Below are 24,835 nucleotides of genomic sequence, written 5' to 3'. Positions count from 1 at the left end.
CAATAAAGTGAGTAATATGTTGGTTAGACGACGTTTAATGAACAAGGAACTACAAAATTTAATGAAGGACTGCTTAGATAAACTAGGTGCTGGATAGTGACTGTCAATATTCGACCTCCTTGAAAAGAGCTTTGGAAATGGTAAAGCTAACAAATTCACACACATCTAATCACTCCCCTGCTGCGTTCTCTTGACATTGTTGACACTGGCCTACAAAGCCAAAAACGGACCAGCCCCTCCGTACTTGATGGCAAAGGCCAAAAGCCAATCTGCACCAAGAGCCCTTCAAGCTTCAAGTACGGCTCGGCTCGACCCGCCATCCCTCAAAATCCACGGAAGACAAACGTTCAGGCTATTTTCTGTCCTGGCACCAAAGTGGTGGAACGAGCTTCCCCAGGGTGTCCAAACGTCAGTATGGTTCTGACCGCTTCTGTACTGCGACTATGATTGGTAACACTTTTGGCTAAGTTTTATCATTATATTTTAGACCAAAGATTCCCAAAAAGAAAAATGAAGCAAGGCAGCTACCTGTAGTAGTTTGGTTTAAAGGGTCCATTCTTATTGAGCCCCATGTACTTGGCCTGCTCATCTGACAGTTCCGTGAGATGGGCGTCAAAGTTGGGCAAATGCAAACTTGCCACATATTCATCTGAAACACACACACAGAAAAAAGCAATAGACATTGTTACATTTTGTCATCAGTCAGTGTTTTATTGTTATGTAACTGTCTTCAGTGTGGAGTGCCAATCCGAGCGTGAATAGTTCAGCTTACCCATCTTCTTGGGCAGCAGATACACGTCCTGCCTGTAGCGCCCTTCTGGGGCATTGTACAGCTCTATTAGGGCCAGAGCCTACAAACAAACAGACAAACAAACATATTTAACAAACTGCATCAGTATGAAATAGCTCTGCAAAACTCAAACTGACCCTGTTTTCCTCTTCCATTAAATCTAGTTGATCAGCTAAATATATGTTTAGTCTGGTGTGCTTCACTGAGACAACACAATTAATTTAGCTAACATGTAATGGAAGCTCATATACCACCAGTTACTCACCAATGAGCATCATGCATACTATATGCCTAAATTATCACACAGTGTTTGACAGTAATCTTCACAATGTATGACATAATAGACAAATACATTCAGGATTCAAGACTATTTTGTATTCTATTTTGTCCCTATTTTTAGTCATTTACAACTCCCACCCACCTACCAGTGATGCTACCAGTGATGCTAAGAATCATAAAGGATAAAAGCTAGCATGTGCTTTCTCAGTGTCATTTGGGAGCCCCAGTTTGATCTATTATTTAGGTTAATCACATATACACTATATGGACAAAAGTATTTGGCACCTGCTTATTCACGGTGTCTTCCGAAATCAAACAAATTAAACATAATTTATCCTGCTTTTGTTGAAGTAACTGTTTCTGTTGTCTACGGAAGGCTTTCAGATAGATTTAGGGCATTGCTGTGAGAATCTGATTGCATTCAATGACAAGAACAGTGAACAGTTTCACTGCTCCAAAGCTCAATGCTGGGGGGCTTTTTACCCGCTAGCCCACACCTGGCATTAGGCATGGTGCCAATAGGTTCATGTTTATCTGCTCCAGAGAGTCCTAATCTACTGGAAACACTTCTCTACAAGGACTAGACAAGTTGTGTGTCTGTGCATGCACACCTGCATTTGCACATATGTATCCGCAATGGCCACAACTTAAAGTAGCTGAATGCATTCATTAGAAGGGGTGTCCAAAAACATTTGGACATAAAGTGTATTTCAAACAGCACAGGTCTAGCTAAGATTACTTCATTAAGTTTAAAGCATTCAGTAATAATTAAGTCATATGCTGACATATGCTGGGGTTGTTATACAAAACTAAAGAAGCAACCTTCAAACACCATGTCTTGGCTGATCAACTGCATTTGGGGGAAGAGGAAGATTTGAGTTTGTGTTTTTTATTAATAAATGTTGACAAAAGAGCTCAAATGTTTATACTGATAAATATGGGCCACATAAAACACACCTGCGTTGTAGCTGTGATGGAGAGCACAAACGAGGGCACTGTGGAGCAGCTCAGGTTCAGAAGCCGGCCCTAAAACCAAAACAATAGAACATTACCAGCTGTTACACTCCATCATTTGCATTATTTGACCACTTCGGAAGGATTGAAGGGAAATGAGGAAGCACCTCTGCCAGCAGGATGACTCTTTTCCCATCTGGCCAGATGATGTGGTCCACCTGAGAACGTACCCTCTCCCAGGTCAGCTCTGGGGTCCGCAGACTCGCCTGTACACAGATAGCATCAGTGAAATGAACAGCATTTACACATTTCGGTTGCTCAGCATACCTTAACAAAACACTCACACCCACACATCCTCTGCTATAATACACACTTTCGAATTGAGAGGCAGGCAAATAAGTGGCTTTCAGGCTGTTTAAGTAAAAGTTCTGTAGTGATACATTCTCAAGGGCATGCTTAGCTCTTAATGCATATTTCACCCACACACTACCTACAGCAGCCCAGAGTTAGGGACAGCCTGACACATTTTAATTCATTTTAATTCATGTCTGATTCTTTGAATTGCTGTCAATGCATTTTGCTAAATCAAGGAAAAATAAGGGGTGTTTATAGACTACCTTTTGTATGTGACACATAGAATTTAGAGGGGCACAGCTGTACCCCTTTGCTTGCCTAATAATATTATTATTATTATTATTATTATTATTATTATTATATTTGTAATATTCTTGTAACACACATGCATGAAATAATTTCTTTGTCTTTGCATGATCAGTTCATATTAGCTAGATCAAGTGAGCAGTTTACTGTTATACTGGCTAGGTTTGTGTTATAAATGCCCCTTTTACTAGCTAGCATTAATAAGGTCTATGCTCTAAAATGTATTGTTGGTAGGTAGTATGGTTAAGCTTAAGCTTTTGAAAAGACGCAGGGACATTATGTGAAATGTAGTGCTTGTAATAAATTTGCATGGCATGTCCTGTAGTTCTGCTCAGCAATTAACTTTTTACCACCGTAATTATAGTGGGGCACAGCAGAATTTTACCGGGGCATGTGTCCCGATAAATTGGGTCTAATGACGCCCCTGACAAGGCACAGTATTACAGCATAGGCAATAAAGTGTTTAACTGAAAAGATTCTTTGTTACTCTTAAGATTACGTTAAAACACAGGTGTCTTTACAGAATCGATACCAGGAGAGAAAACGTTGGATCAGTGCATCCCTTGTGAAAATATAGAATTTCTAGGACCAGAGTGGGTCATGAGAGCTTTCCTAAAACTCACCACATCAATCTCCGTGTTAGAATGACCCATATTGCACACAATACAGCCGTTCTTCATACGATCCAACTGCTCTCGGGTGACCACATTTTTGTTCCCTGTGGAGATTTAATGACCATTCATGAATCTGACTCCAATAACAGCAACACCCACACTTCAACTACATACTGCTGCTATAAGAAAACCTTGTTTACTCCATTTTTCTAACTTTTTATTATATTTACACTGTTGTTCACACATTGTGTCAACATTACAAATGGACCAAGAAGAAAAGCAATCCCCTGAAGTTTCATTGACAGATAGAGACACTGTTTCTTAGATGTTGAACTGATGCTACATCCAGTAGCACTGCTCACTGGTCTATATTCAGGAAATGAATAACACCCTTCCTCCAGCAGTCTGTGCAAGTAGCCATGCGGTTGACTGGTAGAGGGCACCTAAATCCATTCCGAGTATGTGAGGCAGTCACCCTCTGTGACTCTCACACTTCATGACACATTGTGATTCATACCACATCAAGTGCAAACACTGGTTTTCCCTAGACAGTTCAAACAAGCGCTGTGCTCAGCGGTCGCTGCTAAGTGGCTGGAAACAAGGGCATCAGGTGCTGTGTTTGAGCTCTGATTAGAGCTGGAAGTCACAAGGGAGAATTGCTTTGGAAGTAGTAGTGGTGCAACATGGAAAAAGTACAAGCTGTGAACATCTGGAGGCACCTACCTGTGCAGGTAATAACCATGTCCATTTGGCGAATTACTTCGTTCAGCTTGACCACTTTGAAGCCGTCCATGCTGGGGGGGAAGCAAAAAATCTGGCTTTAGCTGATGTTAATAGATCCCAAACATCTTGATGTGTAAAGAGCCCTGTACAGACCTCTTTTGTAGCTGTCCATGTACAAGTGCATGACTAGTGTGCAATTTGTGGCCCAATGAAATTCCTTTTGCAAATATGTATAATTGCAAGAAAATGAAAGCAAGCTCTTTCTGTATTGATAATAAAATGTGATAAACATAATGAAACTTACTAATCAAACACAAACAGTTGTATTGTTTGTCTTTTATTAAGCACACTCAGCAAACAGCCACAATGCAGGCTAGAAAAAGTAAGTCAGCCAAGAGAACACACTAACACCAAAACCTCATCCAAGCTGTGAAGCATGGTGGAGGGAGCATCATGGGGGTGTCTGTTTTTGTCATAGTGTTTGTTGATACTGTGATTTAGTTGTTGATCAGACCATATTTTAATAGTTATTAATAAAAAACAGGTTATTTCAAAGGGGTCACTTACTTTTCCTTGCAACTGTATGGAAAGTGAATGTACAAGCCATTTTAAATGTAAGTGTCCTTTACAACAGCCTATGTTGTAAACATCAAAAATGGTCTTTTTTTAGCCTGCCTTACACTACACTACCTAAAATATAATAATGTAAATAACTTAAAACACCATTTTTCAAACATTGTAGGTTATGAAACATTTAGTTCCGTCTCACAACAATCACTTAAATCTGTTATCTGACCAAGTTGTGAACAAGCACATTATTTATACCATATATAAATATGGTAAGAACCATGTTTTGTGCCTTTGCTTATTATATGCTAAAAATCAATGAAAGCTTGTAAAAAGAACAGATGAAACAATACTTGAATGACTGCCTTTTTCTTGAGATTCAGTACTGGAACTAATTCAAATAAAATTTCCTTTTAAAAGGACTAAATGGTCTCCTAACTGTTTCCCCTCCCATTTCCAGGTAAGGACTCCTGGTTCTAAGCCATTTCTTGCCTATTAAAACAAATGAATACCATTTTCCAAAATCTCCCCTATCTCAACGTATAGTAAACAAAACCATGTCCCAAAGCCATTTCCCCTGAATGTCACTGGGTTCTGTGAATTATGAGGCTTTTAACTACACATTTGCATTGTTGGCTTGCACGCAGCATGTGCATAGCAGTATTCCTATTTCAACTACATAATGATAGTGTAACTGAGCGGACCAGCAGTAACACTGAGAGAAACACTGGACAAAATATATAAGTTCTAAAACTCAATACTTAACCATAGAGCATTAGATGTGTGGTGTTTGGCACTAGTTTCTCCCAACAGTCAAAAACTACAAATGACAACACATTCTATATGGATCTATGGTAACATCTGTAGCAGCTGTAGCTGCTGAAAACAAATCATAGTAATGATCATGATTACATGGTTTGGCCTTAATTACACACACAATATGGTGTGTGTGTGTGTGGGTATATGTGTCTTACCAGGCCTGCAGGGCACAGATGGGGTCAATCTCTGTCACACACACAATGGCTCCCAGAGCTTTCAGAGCAGAGCAGCAGCCCTTGCCAACCTACATAACAGCAGATATCCACACAGGCCCACATTCAAAACTAAGTGCAACTGGGCCATGCACAGATCTTCAACACTTAAGAAAGGAGCTCCTGGTGATATTTTTAAGACCGAACACTTTTGTATTACAACTTGAAACAAGCTGGTGTTGACTCACCTCTCCATATCCACAAACCACCACCTGCTTCCCGCCGAACATCACATCAGTGGTTCTTTTAAGTCTAAAAAGGAAGCAAAAACAGATCCTAGTGACATGCTGTAGAAGCTGAGCTTCATCTGTGTGAAATCACGGCAGGACAAGATGGCACGCCAAGCTAAAAATAGCATCTCAGCATCAGTGGGCCTCACCCGTCCAGAATGGACTCCCTGCAGCAGTAGAGGTTATCGAACTTCTGTTTGGTGACAGAGTCGTTGACGTTCATGGCAGGGACACAGAGCTTTCCGGCCTTGGACAGCTGGTAGAGTCTGAAAGTGGGAGTGACACATTTCAAAGGAAAACGTGAGAAGATAGGCTCATAGGGAAAAGAGATCTGCCCTTGCCATAGCTTTAATATCAGCATCAGTCAAGTAGGAATTAGATGAGTCTTTTGAGTTCCTACATTTAACATTTAACATTGGGATCAGTGTCTTACATCAATCTGATTAGATTTTGGTCCTTTAAAGCAGCTCCTACGGTTGTGGAGCATAATTTACTACACCACTGCTATCAATACAATTATTGATAGCTGTATATGTGCATTTATTGACATACAGAATCAGCATTTCAAGTAAAAGAACCATACTGAGTGACGGAGTTGAGTAATTATACAAAATTTTACATATATAAGACTCGGGTTAAGCAGCATTACGTACACAGTGCAGTAGCCAATGTGGCAGTAGCCATTCTCCCTATAATAAGTCAGTATACCATCAAAACAATTTTAAAGTGGTTATTTTAAGATACATAATGTTGCTTTAAGATTGATTCAGTACATGATGAAATCTTTCATTTAACCTTGATCTCATACAATTTGATTATTTGGGTGAAATTACACTGAATACACAAACATTGACTACAACAACCACCACTTGAAAGTGAGTGTGACAGGCAATAAAAGCAATAAACCAACCTTTATTAACATTTGAAAGAAGCCTAGGAGTTTTGGCCCATAAAATGATTTACTGAATTATAATAGTCGATTCCAACATTCTGAGAGTGAACTGATTTGGCACCTTCAGATCGATGCATCATTATGATTTATAGAGCGGTGGATCAGCCATCTACTCTTACCTGTGAACTCCAGTGACACTCTCCTCCACAATTCCTTGAACTTTCTTGAACACACTGGGGTACTTCTTATACACCCAGTGAGTCAGATCACCACCATCATCCAAGATCTATCAGAAAGATAGTAAATACAGTCATTCATATATTGCCACTCAATACAGCAAAAACAAAAAGGCTACTAAATTCCTAGACTTAACAAAGTTGCTAAGAATGTTAAAACACTTAAAATATTTAATATTAACAGTAGCAAAGAATGCATTTATTGAGTATTTTTAGTTCTTCTGTGATGTATAAATAATAAGTATGTAACTTTAGTTGGGTCGAAAAATGCTCATGTCATTTAACAAGGGTTATTTACAACCCTGTTATTTGGCCTCATCCTGATACACCCTTGTCTTCTGCTTTTATTAGCTTGTTTACGGCACTGCAAAAACTCCCCAAAGCCACATATTATAGCTTAGTTTAAACACCACAGCAAAAACACTATTAAAACTATCATTAACTATTAATCTTATTCGAGTCTTACTGGATAGTGCTGTCCTAGCAAGACTGTTAGCAAACTAAAGAGGATGTAGCCAGTTAGCTTGTAGCCTTGACCAAAAACAAAATAAACCAGAACTTTCCTTTATTATGTGTGTTTAGCTCGAGTTTGGCAGTCAGATAGGGTAGTCCAGTTTGTTTTTAAGCGAGTGAATGTTGGAGGGAAAGAGTTTGTAAAAGCTAGCGTCAGCTAGTGTTAGCTTATAGCCTAGCACATATCCCCACAAATTTAGGCTCCCCTTCTGCGGACACTGCCACAGAAAAGGCCCCGGTCATGGGCCCTGATTCACACAGCAACTCGCATTTCCATAACTGGCAGAGTCAGGAGGTGATTGCGATTCACTGTTTCGCGAGCATTGACTAGGGCTTTCAGTAGTGGGCTTTTAAAAGAGGGAAGAGCAGTGTTTGAAGGTCATGGTATGTCACTTTCATGTCCTGAACCCCTTATTGTGTAACTACACCAATGAAAATACAGTCTGACATCCTAGGGTCCTTTTAATACAAAAAAAATTTTGTCTGGTCAAAACAAAAGTGCTGTGTACCATGTTTGCCTGCCAGCCTTCAGTGTTGACGCAGCGATCGATGCACCACCAGAAGTCATCCTCAGACTCTCCTTTCCATGCAAAAACTGCCACTCCTTTTAAAACACACAGAGATAAAAGGGAGCGATTTACTCAACCGAAGTAAAAGTTGGCTCCACAACAAACGTCTGGTAACCCAGATTCATCTTGTAAGTACTTTAATTTAAGAAGCACAAACATATTTCTCTATCCAACTCTAAACAGTGGTCTGCATTGCTCTGGCTACAACGTGCATTCCATAGATGCCTGGATGGATGTTGAGAGGAACTCATTACAAGAGACTTAAGGGGTTTATGGCAGTAATGTTGAACTCAGGTCAGAGCATGCAGACTTTAGTGTTCCATTAGTGTTTACTATGCTCGAACACTGAGAAATGACATTTTTAAGGTATTTGTAATGTAAAGTTGATGAGTGTTTAATTCAGGGAATAACACTGAACCCTGCAGTGCTGTTGGCTTCCAGGACTGGAGACTGTCATTTGTTCTACATGGTTGTATAAAGTTTACATTACCAATCTCTGCCAGGGCAGCAGCCACCTCATTCTGAGTGGAGTAGATGTTACATGCAGTCCAGCGACACTGAGCTCCCAGGGCCACCAGCGTCTCAATCAGGACCTGAATAAAGGCAGCACAGGAGGTCAGAGATGTGGGGTAAACACAAGCTGGTGCATTTAATGATGATGCAGTCCATAGCTCACACACATCTCCCAGACAAACAGCACCACACCTTCACTAACAGGAACTGCTGGAATTGTGGAACAGACCAGTCACACTGCATACCACCAAACACTTTTTTTTACACTTTTACTCCACTCACCTATATATCTCAGTAGCTTGTGTATTTGGAACAGTGCTATAGTTAATGTCAATGTTAATGCATTAACACATATAATTAATATGCATTCACCTTTTTAACACAAATTAATCATTTTTTGGTCCCAACTTCCTCCCGCAGGTCACTCTCTTTACAGAGCCTAGTGACATATTAGTTTTATTTAGCGATGTAAACACAGAGCCGCTACTGTATCCTGTTTGAAGCTAAAGTTCTCAAAACTACACTGAGATAAAATAAAAAAAAACACAGATTCCTCTAAACAGTTTATTAGGCATACCACCCAATTTGTTTGTTCTCCAGCCTAAAAATTCAAGGATGTTCTAGCTAGCATTTTTACTTGTGATTAATCAGTCATTAATTATAGAATATTGTTGAAACATTTTAATAGACACCAGTAGTATAGATTGTGTATTTTACTACTGTGAGGGACTACTTAAGGGTTTCACTTATGTTTGTGCCTGTGTCCATGTGACATGACAATAAACCTAATTTGATTTGATTATGATTTGATTCCATGTAAATATTACTGTCACTATTAGAAAAACAGCATTTTAAAACATCATTGTGCATTTACACTAGTTTTAGCATTTCATGACTAATGGAGCAGCAAAAATGTTGACAAGCACATCTTTCAATGTGTTTTTAAGGGCTTTCCTAATCCTGTATGAAGCTTTTTGCAGTGTTTTTTAGGTTGAATCACCAAACTGTTTTTACACATGTAGAAAAAGTCTATTTTCCAAAAATAAAAAAAATAAAACTGAAACATGTGCATTTTGAGGGGCATAGGAGCATGACTTACAGCAGTTTGGGCAGTGATGTGAGTGCAACCAACCACTTTGGCCCCAGCCAGGGGCTTCTCACCCTGAGCCCGCTTCCTCAAGGAGATCAGAGCAGACATATCTGAGGGGAAATCAGAGAGAAGAGATGGTTCAATACTGAGGGCCAATTTGCAAGACATCAGCTAGGCCACGTCCTGGACGAGAAACATTAGTTAAAATATGTAAAAAACCTAAATCAGTATAAGGCTGATAGCAGTTTCCTAATTATGACTGTGAACATGACATAACAAGCCCTAACAAGCTAACAAATGTCCTTTCCTTTTTTTTCCCTCTAAACTTGTACAAAACAGAAATAATACACTAATCTGGCTTAAAGTGTTGACGTTGACTTTAACGCCATGCCTTTTTCAGAGATCAGTTCATCTACTACTCAATAAACTATGCACAGTAACCAACATTTTGCCGTCAGCTCATAAACAACTGCATCTGACTGGTGCCACAATCAGCTGTTAACCAAACTTGGCAGCCCACTGTGGAACACTTTCTAAGCAGACGTCTTTACAAGCAGCTATAAATAGAAGCACAACAGAACTTTGCTTTAGCTTTCTTGAAACCATCAGCTATTGCTCATATCAGGTTAGCTTATTATGTTCCAATAGGTAGTGGATTTATTGTTTAGTGGATCTACGTTGTTATTACCTGAGGGAGTATATATGAGTACAATACTGAGATTTATACAAATTATGTGATGAAAGTGATGAAACATAAAAAAAACATATAAACATATAAAAAAAATCACCTTTATCTAAAAAGAACTCACTGATAATGATGGTAACTGAAATCAGAGTAAAAGGTTGTCACACAGTAATAAATTATTAACTGTGAATAACCGCTAATAATAAAATCCTGCAGGAAGTCATAATACCACACACAAACCTTATTATCTTATGGTTGATCAATAAATGCATTAATATTTTACCAACCATTTGTACATAGCCGTTGCAGCTATTAGAAACTACAGTGGCACAGAGCCTGTACATTATGTGAAAGCTCTTTAACCTTTAATCCCTTAACGCAGCAAGGCTTATTACACACTAAGGAGTCCAATTCAGTAACTACAGGGCCTTTCTTGGGGCTATTCTTTGGTAACAGGAGTTTGTAAGAACATTCTCGACCTGCCGGCATGCCACAGGGTGTTTAAGGGGCTAACCCTCTCAAAGTTATTGAAAAAAGCCCACTGGAAGATGGACCTGTGTTCAGATGAGACAGACTGAGCTGCTTGAGGAATGTTTGGAGGACTAAAGGTAGAGTATTCAACCCCAAGAACACTGTAACAGCTGTTAAGCGTGGTGGTGGCAGTATCATGTTCTGGTTCAGGTTGTACTACTGCCAATGGAACTGATACATTGTACAAAGTGAAGGGAATTATGAAGACGGGGGGCTACCTCAGACTTCTTCAGCATAACCTCAAACCATCAGCTAGAGGTTAAAACTTGAACACAACTGAGTGTTCCAACAGAACAATGCCCCCAAACATCCATGAAAGCTGTTGTGGAATGGATAAAGCAGGCTAACATTAAGCCTTTAGAATGACCTTCCCAAAGTCCTGACCTTAACCCTATCGAAAGTATGTGGACTGGTTAAAAGTCAGGTCCGTACCAGCTTCTGCCAGTGGCTTGTTGATGGCTAACTAATGCGCCTGCTCAAGTTACAACATGCTAAGGAACATTTAACCAAATATTAGGTGCAACATGTGCAAATTTCTTGTTTTTTTCCCATTAAATATAAAGTATGTATGTTGTTCACTCATTCTGCCCCAGAAAATGATATTCATGTCCATGACGAGTGTACATACATTTCAGTCACCCAACTATAAGCGCTTACTACTAAATTGTTTAATTGGTGTAAGAGTAAAAGCTAAGATTTGGCTTAGTTAGATCATGTTCCTTACATATCAAATTAATGCAACACGGCACTGAGATGTTCTTAATGCAGATGTCTACCTTAAATGGCAGGCTCCAACCCCTAGCTAGGTCTTACTCTGTCACACAATGCTACCTGGGAGGGTAGATGCTAGCCTGACAGCTCAACATGCTTGTAGAATAACACTAAATGACAATTCAGTTATGTCAGATATTAGATGCCCCCAGTGGCTGCAGCTGCAATTAGTAATGTTTAAGGGGTGAGGAACATCCATCTAACCCATCTGAACTGATGTCTTCTCTGTTACATGCACACACACACACTCTCTCTCTCTCTCCAACCATTTACCCCAGATAAAATGGGAAGCATTTTTTGCACAAAGCATTTGCACTAATAGCCTTACTACCTCACTGGACTCAATATTTATTACACACTGCATATTTTGCACACTACCACCAATTATTTATTGTTGTGTTGTCTGTCCGCACTTGTATTGTGTTGCACTTGTGTTTTGTATGCACTGTCTATGTTGCACCATGGTCCTGGAGGAACGTTATTTCGTTTCACTGTGTACTCTGTATGTAGTTGAAATGACAATAAAACCCACTTGACTTGACTTGACTGTGGGAACTCTTAGATGGTATTTTTGTGTTGATCCCAAATGGTTAAAAACCTTTGTTCATCTACAAAAAGTCTTTCCAACATCTTTCATCCATTTTCATCCATTGAGAGGTTCTGTAGGGAACCAAAAGTGTCTCTTCTAGGGCATTGCTCCAAAGAACCCTTTTTGGATTGTTTATTTTTAGGGTCCAGTTTGAAATGAGGTCACATGTCACTAGCAACCAGAGCCATGAACTTAAGGGTTAATGACAACTAAGACTAAATAAGACTCAAGAGGACAAGATCTTTCCATTTGTCCCTCCCCGGAGAGCTCTTCTCCTCACCCTGCTCTGCTATCTCGATCTCCCGCCGGCCAAACTCCGCCTGCTTTATGTTCTTGACGCAGAAGTCACTGCTGCCTTTGGAGTTGACCTGAGTCTTCTCTCGAGGAGACGTCTCGTCGTCCGAACTGTCAGTGTACGAGGCAGCTGTGGGAGCAGTACACAGAGACACGGTGTCTGGCAACGGCACAAAACAGCGCTACAGTAATAACAACATCTACTTGCAGCGTATCGTCGCTGTCACGCAAAAACTTCACTTATCTCCACTTGCCTTTTTTCGCTTTGTGACACAATGTGAATCTGCCAACTGTATCAATATGTCATGGTAAAATTGTCTTACATTGACTTCTATTGTAAATTTGCCATTTTGGAGATACTTTGTGTGACAGTGATAATACGCTAAATGAAGCCATTTTTCAATACATTTTTTAATCACATCTTTAGACAGATCAGGTGAGGATGTCTGCTATCATAATCACGATCACAAAGTATTTTAAGCCCCAACAAGTAGTTGTTAGGATTATTAAGTTCAATAATGTGTAAGAAATCCAATCATTCATTTTTAGATTTTTATAACTAAAGATAGATAACTAAAACACTCTGATTAATATATATCTATATATTCAGTCAATATATGTAAATTAATACTGTGAAAACAGTTCATTCTGAATTCATTGTTTTTGTGAGAACCAATTCATCTGCAAGTATGCACCTTTTAGGCCTAAATCAATATGGTTTCACCCATTTGTGCTTAAGTTTAAAGAAATGTTTCTTTCTAGGGTATGTTCTGAGTGCGATGGACCACATGGTAGCTAATCAGACATAATCACTGACATATATCAGCCTTAAAGGCAAAAAGGGGAAAAAGATAGATTAGAAATGGTTGTGTAGAAATGAATTACAGCTGTTTTAAGTACATGCTATATACATTATAAGTGCAGAAAATACATAATATACTATAACAATAAAATCTGCAACATTTGGGCGATTCTTCTAATAGGGGAACTTTTATGTACCCAGGTTATGATCTTAACACAAAATAAATAGCTTAGGTATTTTAAATATCAATGTTCTGCTATTTTGACCTTGCCCCTACCTTTTTATGATTTTTATGGACTTTAAAAGTTAACAAATGTATTATTTCTATCCTACTTCTTTCATGTTTTTAAACCATATATTACCATCCCCAACATTATCGTAATTACCGCAACAGCCTGCGGTTTCTGAAAGGTAATGTCTGTTTATGTCTAAACCATGGAAACAAGGAGTGATAGGGGAGCAGATGTCAGCCATGAGTGACATTTTGATGTCTGGAAAAGTGATCACAAATTCCTCCTGATCAGGGAGTAGATTTATTTAGTGTTCAGCGATATCATTTATACTGTTACGGAAATATTTAGTAAAAAAAATAAATAAAACTAGCTGTTCAGTAGCATTAGGAAATCCATGAGTTTTTTCTGAAAAAAGTGAAAATTGTTATTACCGCAACACGTCACCACCAACACACAACTCGTGGTCATGATAATGACACCTGGTGTCTAACGCTAAATGAATTATTTTAAAACTAATTTTGCTGAAAAAGTAAATAAACCCTTACTTGATACTACATATCTGAAACTTTAAGGTTTTTACTTTAAAGCAGGTAAACTTTGTATTGACATAATTAAAACATAAATACTGTTTATGATGGTTAAGTGCCCCAATTTAAAAACACACATTTACAATATAAAACAATGCTGTTTATAATTAATTAAACAACTATAGCTGAGATAGTTGTTTTTCCTTCTCCTATATAAGTTAGAGACACAGTTGGAGACACAGTTTTCTGTTGTATTTGTAATAGCAAGGCCTTTACCCTCTCTGCTCCCCAGGCGCTGGAGTTGGCTGCCCACCGCTTTGGGTGTGTGTGTACTCACTGCCCCTAGTTCACTAGTGTGTGTGTGTGTGTGTGTGTGTGTGTTCACTACCACAGATGGGTTAAATGCGGAGGACACATTTCGCTGTGCAGTGTACACTGTACAGTGACAAATACGTGCACCTTAACCTTAGTCTCCTTATGGCCTTTACTAGCAGCCAATCAAACCACGGCCTACCAGGCTGCTTTGACATTAGCATTCACGACAGCACTACATTTAAATGGCATATACATCCTTTATGTAACCCACTGGCAATTCTCATGCGCATTAGTAGTGGAGTGTGTGTCATACCGGAGCTGTAGCTGTCGGTGGAGGACTGCGAGATGGAGCGGGACAAGGAACGGCGGCCCGTCTTAGTGGGGAACTTGCTGAACTCCTGCTTATCCTCCTGGTTGGCAAACTGAATCTGCTGGAGGGTCAGAAAGGATAGCACAGTTAATCTATGGCCAAATAGGACATTTGCCTATTAACAAGCGACAAAAGAGCCATTACTTAGAAAATACTACAGCTAATTACAGTTAGTCATTGAGTACTGCAGGTAAATGAACCACAGGATATGGTTTACTAACTTCAGGGAAAGTGCAACCACTAAAACACGACCTTTACATCTTTTAGCCGTAGTTTCATGCGTTCAGTGCTGTTGTAATGAACTGCTGAAGCACAATCCTGCATACAGAGAAGATTCAAACACTGTGCATGCTTTCATATAGCCTGAAAGATTTCTATAAATAGGGCCAACACTCCGCTGCCTTGGAAGTTTGTACAGTTACATAATAGACGCTGGGAGAAAAAAAAATAGTGTTCAGCGTTTCCAAAGAAATTATTTAATTATGTAAAACTGTTTAATTAATAATGAGGCCTTTAGTTGAATGTTGAATGCAGTTGTCTGTGTATTGTGCTGAATCTTCGTGAGCGTTATAAATGGTGTTATAAATGGACATTAGTGTTATGTCCATGAGTTCTCCTGAGCTGGTCATTTGCTTGTGCCAGTTGTTTCACTTCCTGTGGCCGTATGAAAGCACATGTTTGGAAAGAGCTGCTTCTGTTTCTTTGGTAGGCTAAGAAACAAGTGACACAGTGTATAGTATTGTCTAAAGTGTATCACAGCATATCATATCATACAAGACTTAGCTTGTGGAACTAGCATTAGATTGTGGCTAGACTTTCGGATTAGGACACTACAAAGCATGGTGTTGTTTAAAATATTGTACTTTCATAATTAACCCTATATACCCTGTATATCCAAAGGTACTGGGACACCTGCTCATTCATCATCCATCCAAAATCGAGGGTATTAAAAAAAAGAGCTTATCCTGCTTTTGCTGGAGTACCTGTCTCCACTGTCCCTGAATTTGCTTGGAAATCTAAAGGTACATAAATAAAAAATCCTAATACTTTGTCCATCCAGTACCAGGGAAGGTCTCTAAATTAGTGATAGGGTGGGGGTGGTAACACACAGTGTTGACATGGATAACACAAAAGGAAAGATGCACAGGGAGATTCAGGGAGTCATTTTAGCATGATACGTGTTGCTCTGATGTCTGAAAAATGAAGAAAGCTGGGAATCTGCATCCATACTCTGTATTTTTTGGGTAGCCCCATAAACAGCCTATGGCCTGCCAGTGGGCCGAGAGTGTTATTACAAACATCTATTACCACAGAATGGCCCCACCAGTTTTTACAGAAGTCCCTATAGTTACTGAGTAATACACCTTAGTGTATAATAAGCCTTTCTGCATTAAGGGGTTAAAGCCTACCCTTGTATGTAATGACTTTATGTGGAGTAGCTTTTAAAAGCTATAGACACTTTTAAAGGCTTTAGACAAATAAGTTGCATAGTGTAGTTAGCAGCATGCTGAGCCTGGAGTAGCAACGACAGCCATGCTATTCTCCTTAGTACTCACAAGTCAGTGGAGCATCAACATGATTCTAAGGCCATTACTCTGAGGTAGAAAAGGGCTACATAATGTTGCTATAATTATGCATGAATTTTTAAAAACTGCCCTTTAATGTAATGTAGTTACGAGACTACTAATGCATTCAGAATTACTAATGTTGTTAGAAGACAACTACTGTCCACTTCTATTGGGGGTACGACACATTTGGCTAAAACAGAAGGACAATGGTTGTGAAAAGAGAAGAAATCCCTTAGCTTGCCTTCCCTACACCCTGCAACTTCCCTCTTTCACACAAAATCAGGCCTCCATGCACTGTGGTATCTTTTTGCATGAAAGACAATAAACTGCACCCCCTCTATTCTGTTTAAGACCAAACAGAATTCATTCGATGTACCTCAGAACTAACCTGTGTCTCACCCTGGATTACTGTGACCTTAACACAAGGCCTCTACCTTAACGTGACTTGTGGAAAGGAAAGAGCAGATAAGGTGAGTGTGTGGTTATCCTGGGCCAGCTGTGAGTATCTTATCAGCTACGCTATCTTTACTATAAACAAAGCATAGACTCAGCATTGTCCGGAAGGGCATCGACTGGCAAGAAAAACCAGTGACTCAGTTGGCAGAGAAAAAGTTTTTTTTGGAGAGTCGAGTTAGTTAGAAACTATGACAGTCGGGAGGAGGAGGAGGACATGGAGAAGGAGGAGGAGGCATGTATATTTGTGCTCCTCCAAGATTATTGATGCTGATAGACAATATTCACTCCACAACCACTTTTGCCAAAGTGATGAGTGTGAAGAACCTGTAAATGGGTCAATAAACCTTTACATTGAGTCCTTAAACCATTAAATGGTTCTTCAAACATGCAGCTTGTTTAAATAAATGGTTCTTTATGGAACCAGAAGTGGTTCCACGAAGCCTTTGTAGCACCTTTATATTTAAGAGTGTAGGGAAGAGGCAGAATTGAAAATAGACTGAATGTTGGCCTAAGGCTTGATAGCAGACAGCCCAAAACAAGCAGCCGATAGAGAGGCCCGGAGATGTGTTTGGGGTAAAAACTGCAAGACATGCCATGTAAAGTTGACACAACATGCAGGTGGTGGTTTGAGGATACTGCAGAGGTAAAGAAAAAACATGGAACTGATCCCTCCTGGCCAGAGGTAAAGAAAAAAACATGGAAGCGATGCCTTCAGGCAGAGGAGGTTCATGTTCCAGCATTCTAGAAGACGGAAAAAAGGAGTGTGGGATGAAGAACAGGTCAGCATCTAGCGTCCACTTCGGTGTACACGGTCAGCTTCAGACAGAATCTTAAGGTTTTTGATGAGCGATGAAAGAGGAACTTGTGAGAACTGTTCAGAGTCACAGGAAATTGCAACACCTATGTCAAAAGATCTCAGTAAAGCTGTAGAACACAGAGTGGCAAAAGTACATTTAATCATATAAAGATGTGATATTGCAATAAACTCTTGTAGATGTAGTGGGATTCAAATTCTGGAACATGTGGAGCTTCTCATGGATCAGACTGAATCCAGACCTACCTAATAAGAAACACTTATTCTTAATTATGCTCTTAGTACAAAAGCAAATAAACAGCTGCCTCCATTTTTGCACTGTGCTTTAAGACAACAGCCTCCACACACGGTCCTGGGGTACCTCTGCCTTGCATGTTGTGGCAGTGTCTTCCCTGTTTCGGCCAATTTAGTACTCTAAAAGATGTACAAAACCATGCAAGATAGCAAACACTTACCCTCGAATAGTCATAGCCATCCATTATCCCTGCTTCTAGCTCTACTTCCCTGGGTGACCTCCAGTATAATGGTATTCACCACCGTATGTACCGTCCAATGTAGCCATCCACACAGAGGGGAGGTTCTTGAGGATGGTTAATGATCCTCATAGCTGATATGCAGCTGTGGGAGGTGAGGTAGGAAGTCTATTATCCCTAACCAGACCTGCCTCCTATGACCTTTCCCTTCATTGTCTGCCTCTGACACTCTGGCACTATGCGAGTTTTAGGCTTTGTGCTTTGTGGGCTGTTTTGTGATTGCGGTGTCTAAAGGTTCCACAATAAAGCTTTTTAAAAATCCTTTGGCTTGGCTGTACAGTTATAGTTATACAGCTTTAATAAGTAAGGGACCTTTGCATTCCATGGAGGTTCTTGAATGTTTAAAGCAGTTCTTTACACTTATTTAGTATTTATCTATACACTTACTTAGTTTCCTCCCTGGAGATGCTTTTCCAGGCCTTTACTTCAGCTGCCTTGAGTTGCCATGGCTCTTTCTGCCTTCAGTTTTGTCTATAGTAAGTGAGAACATGCCCAACTGTAAGTTTTTGTGCTATATTTTGGATCATTATCCAATTTGTACTGTGAAACGCCATCATACCTGCATTTAAGTGAAAAGGAGAAAGTACAGCTTCACACACTTCAGAATTCATCTGGCTGCTACTATCAGCAGTTGTATCATCCATAAACACCAGTAATCCAGTTGCAGCCATACCAGCCCTTGCCATAACACTACACCCTCCATGTTTAACAGATGATGTGGTAGGCTTCGGATCCCTACTGTCGCTTTCCATACTCTTGCGTTTAGGTACAATTTGCACCTTGGTTTCATTTGTCCACTGAACATAGCAATGTCGCATTGGCGGCAGCTCGAAAAGAGGTAATTGCCGCCTTTGCATATACATTAGAGGAAACAAGGGTTAAGTGCTTACCCTTGTAATGTCAAGAGCATTGCTAGTGCTAAGAGGAGTTATGAACGGGTGGGTTTGGCAGTACCAAATTTGGAGAAAAATATAAAAAAAGATATTATATATATATATATATATATATATATATATATATATATATATATATATATATATATATTCTTTAATTCAAGATTTATATATATATATATATATATATAAATCTTGAATTAAAGATGAAAGCCTACACTTTAATCATAACATGACAACTTGCTGAATTTTAAATCCACTGCAATATACAGAGTATAGAGACAGAGTCTAAGGGGTAAAAGCCTCAGGATTATTAACGTTGCTGGTCTAGGGTGGCAGAAGGTTAACCCAGCTGTCTGTCTGTCTGTCTCAGTGTAGGTCAGTTTGAACCCCTCCCGCTGAGCGTATGGTCAGCCTGGCTAATAAAAAAGGAATCAGAAGGGAATTAAACCATCACCATAAGCCCCTACAACAACTACTACAGGTCACACACATACACACACACTTTGAACAGCAGGAATCCAGCCTGGTCACTTACTGGTGTCCTGTCCTGAACCTCCAGGCTCAGAGGTGTAAAAGCTGACAGCCAGCTTTATGTCAGCTAAGAGCCAGCGTTGGGCGGATGCTCCAGGGCTGTTTACTGTGACCCTGTTAATACCTGCTCTACTCCTAATGTTACCGTCCTGGCCCACTGCCATTTCTCATAATCCCAGGCCTAGGACATTCAGTGCAGATGCCGTACTCAAGCAAGAGCTGTGATTATACAATAAACCAAGCTCTAAAAGTGCAGACAAAACTTCTGTGTTGCAGACTGTTGTATATACTGCTGTCAATTGGATCTCACTTACTCAGTGACAAAGAGGATAAAGCACAGATTGTCTGGCAAACTCGGCTGAAATTAATGCACCATTTACAAATGAAGACACCAAACCCTCAACCCCCTCAGGCAGATGTGTTCTGCCATGTTCATTTGTACTCAAAGGCCACCCACACCATGGCCAGCCATAACTGCAGGCTTCGCTTCAGCTTTGCTTTTCCTTTTTTGCGGTGCTGGCGGCAGTCTGACAGCATGAGCACCAGAGGCACATCAATGCAGACAAATCAGGTCATCCTGAACCTGAAATATTAATAAATCAGACAAATACCAAAATAAACTGTTTGCTGTAGCATTACGGAAAGGGGAGCACAGACGTTTGTAATAGAGATTGTGAGAGTGCGAGTACCAATTTAGACATTCTTCACTCTTACACATCTCCCTAAACTAAGGTTTTTCTTTTAAGGAACCCAAAGTGATTCTTCTAAAGCATTGATTGCTATTTAAGTATTATTTTAAAACATTTATATATATATATATATATATATATATATATATATATATATATATACACGAGTGTGGCTGCAGTTTGCTAAAAGTGAAAGGAAATGTCCAAAAGTTTGTAGACACCTGCTAATCTAGCATTTCTTCCCAAATCAAAGGTTTTAATTAATGACATAGGTGTACTCAAGAGACAATGCTGGGAGTATTTGGTTAACCGCTTGAGGTAAATTCAAATTCTTACAGCGTTATTTAGGTATTTGTCACACTTAATCACGGGGAGACAATATACAAACCAAAAGGGGATTTGATGTTTTAACAGAACTGTAAGATGTGACTGAATTAAATAGGTCTATTAGTATTAGTTGCTATTGTGTTGTGCAAAGTGTGCTGTGAAGCTAGATGAAGTTGGATGAGCTCTAAGACTGTACAGAAATATTGTACTCTGACAAACTAACAGGCTGGCACATTATCCACTGAGGAGAAAATATCTTGTTCAGAAAATGAGCCCTCGTCAGCACCCAACACTGCACTGACTTGCTGAGTTAGCTCAATAGCTCATCTGAAAAAGCACTTCTACTCAACTGACACACAAAAAAACATCTGATCCTCATAAAATCCTTAGCAAATACTGAAATACAGTGGGTGGTATAGTGTAGTAGACAATATCTCTATCCTTCACAGTGGTTCAATTCCCTGCCAGGACAAAGACACCACGTTACACCAATAAGAGTTTCTGAGCTAGGTTTCTAACACAGCATTTTGCCAATCACTTTGCCATTTTGTAAAGTGATTAAGCTGAAAGTTACTCTGGATGTGAGAGTCTGCCAAATATAATAATTGTGAATGTGAGTGCCAACTTGGGTTAAACAATGGAGGGGAAAGAATGCATGCGGAGTTCAATGAGTGCACCTGCCTAATACTGAGTAGGTCCCGACTGAGTAGGCATGGACTCCAAGAACTCTGAAGTAGTCCTGTGGTATCTGGTGTCTATGACCCTTTAGCTGGTTCGCCTGTTGCAGCACTTGGGTAGGTGCTATCCACTGCATACCCTGAAGACCTCACAAGAGCTGCCTAATGTTTTGGAGATACCACGATTCAGTCGTCTTGCCATTAAAATTCGCCCCTTAAACATCCTTATGTATGACCATTTCTTCTGCTTTCAACACATCACCTTCAAGAACTGACTCTTCACCTAATATATCCCACCCCTTGTAGAGGAAGATACTTTACTGCTTCTATGTTGTCGTCCCTCATACAATTGTTGAATAGGACTTATAGTTCAGGTTGAGCTTTGACAAGTTGCCAACATCACAGGCTAAAACTTAGTTAAAACTCTAACTTTCCTTGATCTATAGGTCCTGTGACTGACAGGGGCCCAAAAAATGTATTTATTGAATATTCTGGCAGAATTGCTGTGGGGCCCAGTGTAATATATTTTTATGGGGCTTAAAATACCTGGCAGCGCCCCGGACGATATGTATACTGCAGCCACATAATTTACTGTTCCTGGATGTCATTTGTGTAAAATATATGCAATATCCAGACATTATATAGACCAATGTATTGGGACACCTGCTCATTTATTGTTTAAAAAAGTGTTAAAAAAAAGAATGTATCCTGCTTTTGTAGAAGTAACTGTATCTTCTCCAGGGAATGCTTTCTACTAGATTCTGGAGCATTGCTGTAAGGACTGGATTGCATTAGTGAGGCCAGGATGCTAAAAGATCACAGCCTTACCTAATCTCATCTTCCCTACCTATCCAAAAGGTTTTGGTAAGAGCACAATCACTTCTGAGAACACAGTTCCACTGCTCCACAGCTTAATGCTGGGGGGCTTTATAGCCCTCTATATGAATTTAAGGACACTTAGAATGATCCCAGGCCAAAATTAACCCTAAGCCTAGACTAAAAAGAATTTCCTGTGGTAATTCTCTGTTGACACTGATATTTAGTCCAAGATTAGGCTCAAAATAGCTTAATGCTGGAGTACAGAGCCAAGCTGATAACAATAGTTTACACACATAAACAAATAAACACATAGATAAACACAGAAATTAATACACAAAGATGACTAATTTACACTGTCTACCTATATTTAGGGCTCTAAGGGTGTCTTTAGGCCTTTGTGGGGAAGAATGTCTGTGCGTTTTCTCACAGAAGAATGTCTGTGCGTTGTTTCCCTAATACATCTCTTTAACAGAATATAAGCCTATAATCATCGGAAGATAACGTGACAGTGAATGGAACACTAATCAGGTAGTAAAGCAAGTAAGTACACGTCTGCCTTTTCTAGACTCTAGTTATTCAGGAATATTTGAAATTAGCCCTTATATATACATACCTACACCAGAAACATGGATTGACAGATTATGTCAGTTGCCCTAGTACTTCTCGAACACTGATGAACGGCATGTTTCATTACATCCACCCACCGTCTTTTCCACTTCTTCCTGGTCAGGGTTGCAGTGTGTCCGGAGCATACCCAGAATCATTGGGCCCAAGGCAGGAAAACGCCCTGGATAGGGTGCCTCACACTAGCACAGCTAATTCACCCACAGTGCGTTTCTGGGTGAAACTCACCCATAGACACAGACAGTAACCAGAGCGAGGATTGCACCTCTGGAGCTATGTGGCACACACACACCAGCTGCCTGTGTCATTTCAAAGAGAGAGTAATTAGCCATAGGACTGTGTATTAGTAAGAATATGCAGATGCGTTGCATATCATGATACTGGGTTTTCGATTTAATATATTGCGATACTGTAAGCAAGACCATTTAGTATGATCTAACGTCAGGAAAACTGTCATAGTAAAAAAAAAATCATCAACCATCATATGCATATAAATATGAGTAAATGAAAAGTTGAGTCTGCAATCAGAACAGAGGGATGCAATAATGCTTCAATATGTTGATAGTTTCTCATACTAAACAGCGCTAATAAGCCCTATTAACTAGGACTTTTGAGATCACGAACTTCGTAGGATGTTCTAAAGCCACCATAGTGAAGGTAATTCTTGCACACTGGGTGTCTCCCAGCGGCATAACAGTGGTGCCCCACGGGCCATTGTGGCCAGAGGAGAACGACAACTCTGGTAAATGGTACAGAGCAATTGGCTCTATGGACCAGTTAACCTCTACAATAAGCACCTTCTGTTACCTAATACAGTCCATGCCATAATATTCTGATAACTGTGTATATATATATTAAAAACAGTATTTTAAAATCTTTGATGTCTTTTTAACTTATCAGTGACAAGCGAATAAATATTCTGACATCAAATGTCATGGAAAATTCTTGAAGTATCATGATATTTTATTTATGCCTTTCCTTCCACTCTCAGGTATCATCATTACTGAGAACCGTCACAACAGATGCTACAGTATTTGATGTCCTGACAGTTTAAAGCTATGACATCATCAATTACAGCCATTATAGTCATACAGACAGTCAAATTACCAGCTGTAATCTGTTATGACAACTCATGGCAGTATTGGGATGTCTGTGATTATATGTTTATGGCATAGTTATATCAATGTTATGGGTTCTAGCAAAGTGTTACTAACAGCTCTTTAAGAATGCTAAACCACCCAGCATAAACTTGACAGCCAGCTACATCAAGCATCTCTGAGCTCAGTAGGCCCGTTTGGATTAGAACACAAAGACTGAATTTTGGTGTCAGAACAAAAGAAGAACTGAACCCAGGCCGATCTGAGCTCTGACAAAAACCACACACACACACACACACACACACACACACAGAGAGAGAACAATGATGTCAAGGAGAAGGCAAGGTCAGCACTGAGCTCTCAGCAGGTAGAGCTGGACTGTGGCCCTCTGCCAACTCCCAGCCTGAGAAGTTCAAGGGAAAATTTTCCCGAGCGAATCAGTAGACGTGTGTCATATTTCTCTGCTGAATGCAGCGCTCTCTCCCGGTGTTACCAAAACTGCCCCCTCGCTGGGGTACGAGCCATTTGAGCCACACTGATACTGAGCATACAGAGGGAAAAGAAGAGGGCTGACACTCGCAAAGGAAACACAGCATGTTTTGTTTGACAGCGTAATTTTCAGAAGAGCAACGTGGAAGATTTTCTCCCAAAGGTGTAGCCAGTCTAAAGTGTTTAACCCCTTAATACACCGGAGATGTATTGTTTATTTTCATTTAATTATTAATCTTGTTATAGTAAAGTTATTTGGTGACTATTGTAAAACTGATTGGTAACTTATGAAGTTACAAGAGTGAGTGATTGAGGTTTTGGCCCACGTTCAGGGTCCTACAGTTGCAGTTTAAGGAGTTAAGTGGCTCATTACGTGGAAAATGTGGGATTCCTTTTTTTTTTTACTTTACGTTTGATGCGTAGTTTTGATCAGGCATTTACTTACACTCGCCATGAACATGAATGTCACTGCAAAATTGGATTTTCACATATTTCACATATTTCACTCACTTGCAGAATGACTGTACATCATACATC

The 24,835-nt window shown here is 39.7% G+C and overlaps 1 protein-coding gene across 4 annotated transcripts in view; it reads right to left on the bottom strand.

Annotated features, from left to right (window-relative positions):
• Positions 1–24,835, bottom strand: part of ahcyl1 (adenosylhomocysteinase-like 1) — a 32,139-nt gene that overhangs the window by 1,891 nt on the left and 5,413 nt on the right. The window contains exons 2-16 of one of the 4 annotated variants that reach the window (XM_072681782.1): positions 14,722–14,836; positions 12,518–12,661; positions 9,671–9,771; positions 8,549–8,651; positions 7,999–8,093; positions 6,920–7,026; positions 5,998–6,114; positions 5,807–5,870; positions 5,562–5,650; positions 4,021–4,091; positions 3,307–3,401; positions 2,191–2,289; positions 2,027–2,095; positions 773–851; positions 529–649 (exon numbers count right to left, since the gene is read on the bottom strand). In XM_072681782.1, the coding sequence (XP_072537883.1) occupies positions 529–649; positions 773–851; positions 2,027–2,095; positions 2,191–2,289; positions 3,307–3,401; positions 4,021–4,091; positions 5,562–5,650; positions 5,807–5,870; positions 5,998–6,114; positions 6,920–7,026; positions 7,999–8,093; positions 8,549–8,651; positions 9,671–9,771; positions 12,518–12,661; positions 14,722–14,836 (1,469 nt within the window). Of the gene's footprint in view, positions 1–524; positions 650–772; positions 852–2,026; positions 2,096–2,190; positions 2,290–3,306; positions 3,402–4,020; positions 4,092–5,561; positions 5,651–5,806; positions 5,871–5,997; positions 6,115–6,919; positions 7,027–7,998; positions 8,094–8,548; positions 8,652–9,670; positions 9,772–12,517; positions 12,662–14,721; positions 14,840–24,835 lie in introns of those variants that run through there. The other 3 variants (XM_072681781.1, XM_072681784.1, XM_072681783.1) reach the window with 3 other exon arrangements.

Source organism: Salminus brasiliensis, chromosome 6 (assembly GCF_030463535.1).
Source record: "Salminus brasiliensis chromosome 6, fSalBra1.hap2, whole genome shotgun sequence".
In the NCBI taxonomy this organism is placed as follows: Eukaryota; Metazoa; Chordata; class Actinopteri; order Characiformes; family Bryconidae; genus Salminus; species Salminus brasiliensis.
Note: the sequence above shows the minus strand (reverse complement) of the source record. Positions and strands in the feature narration are given on the sequence as shown.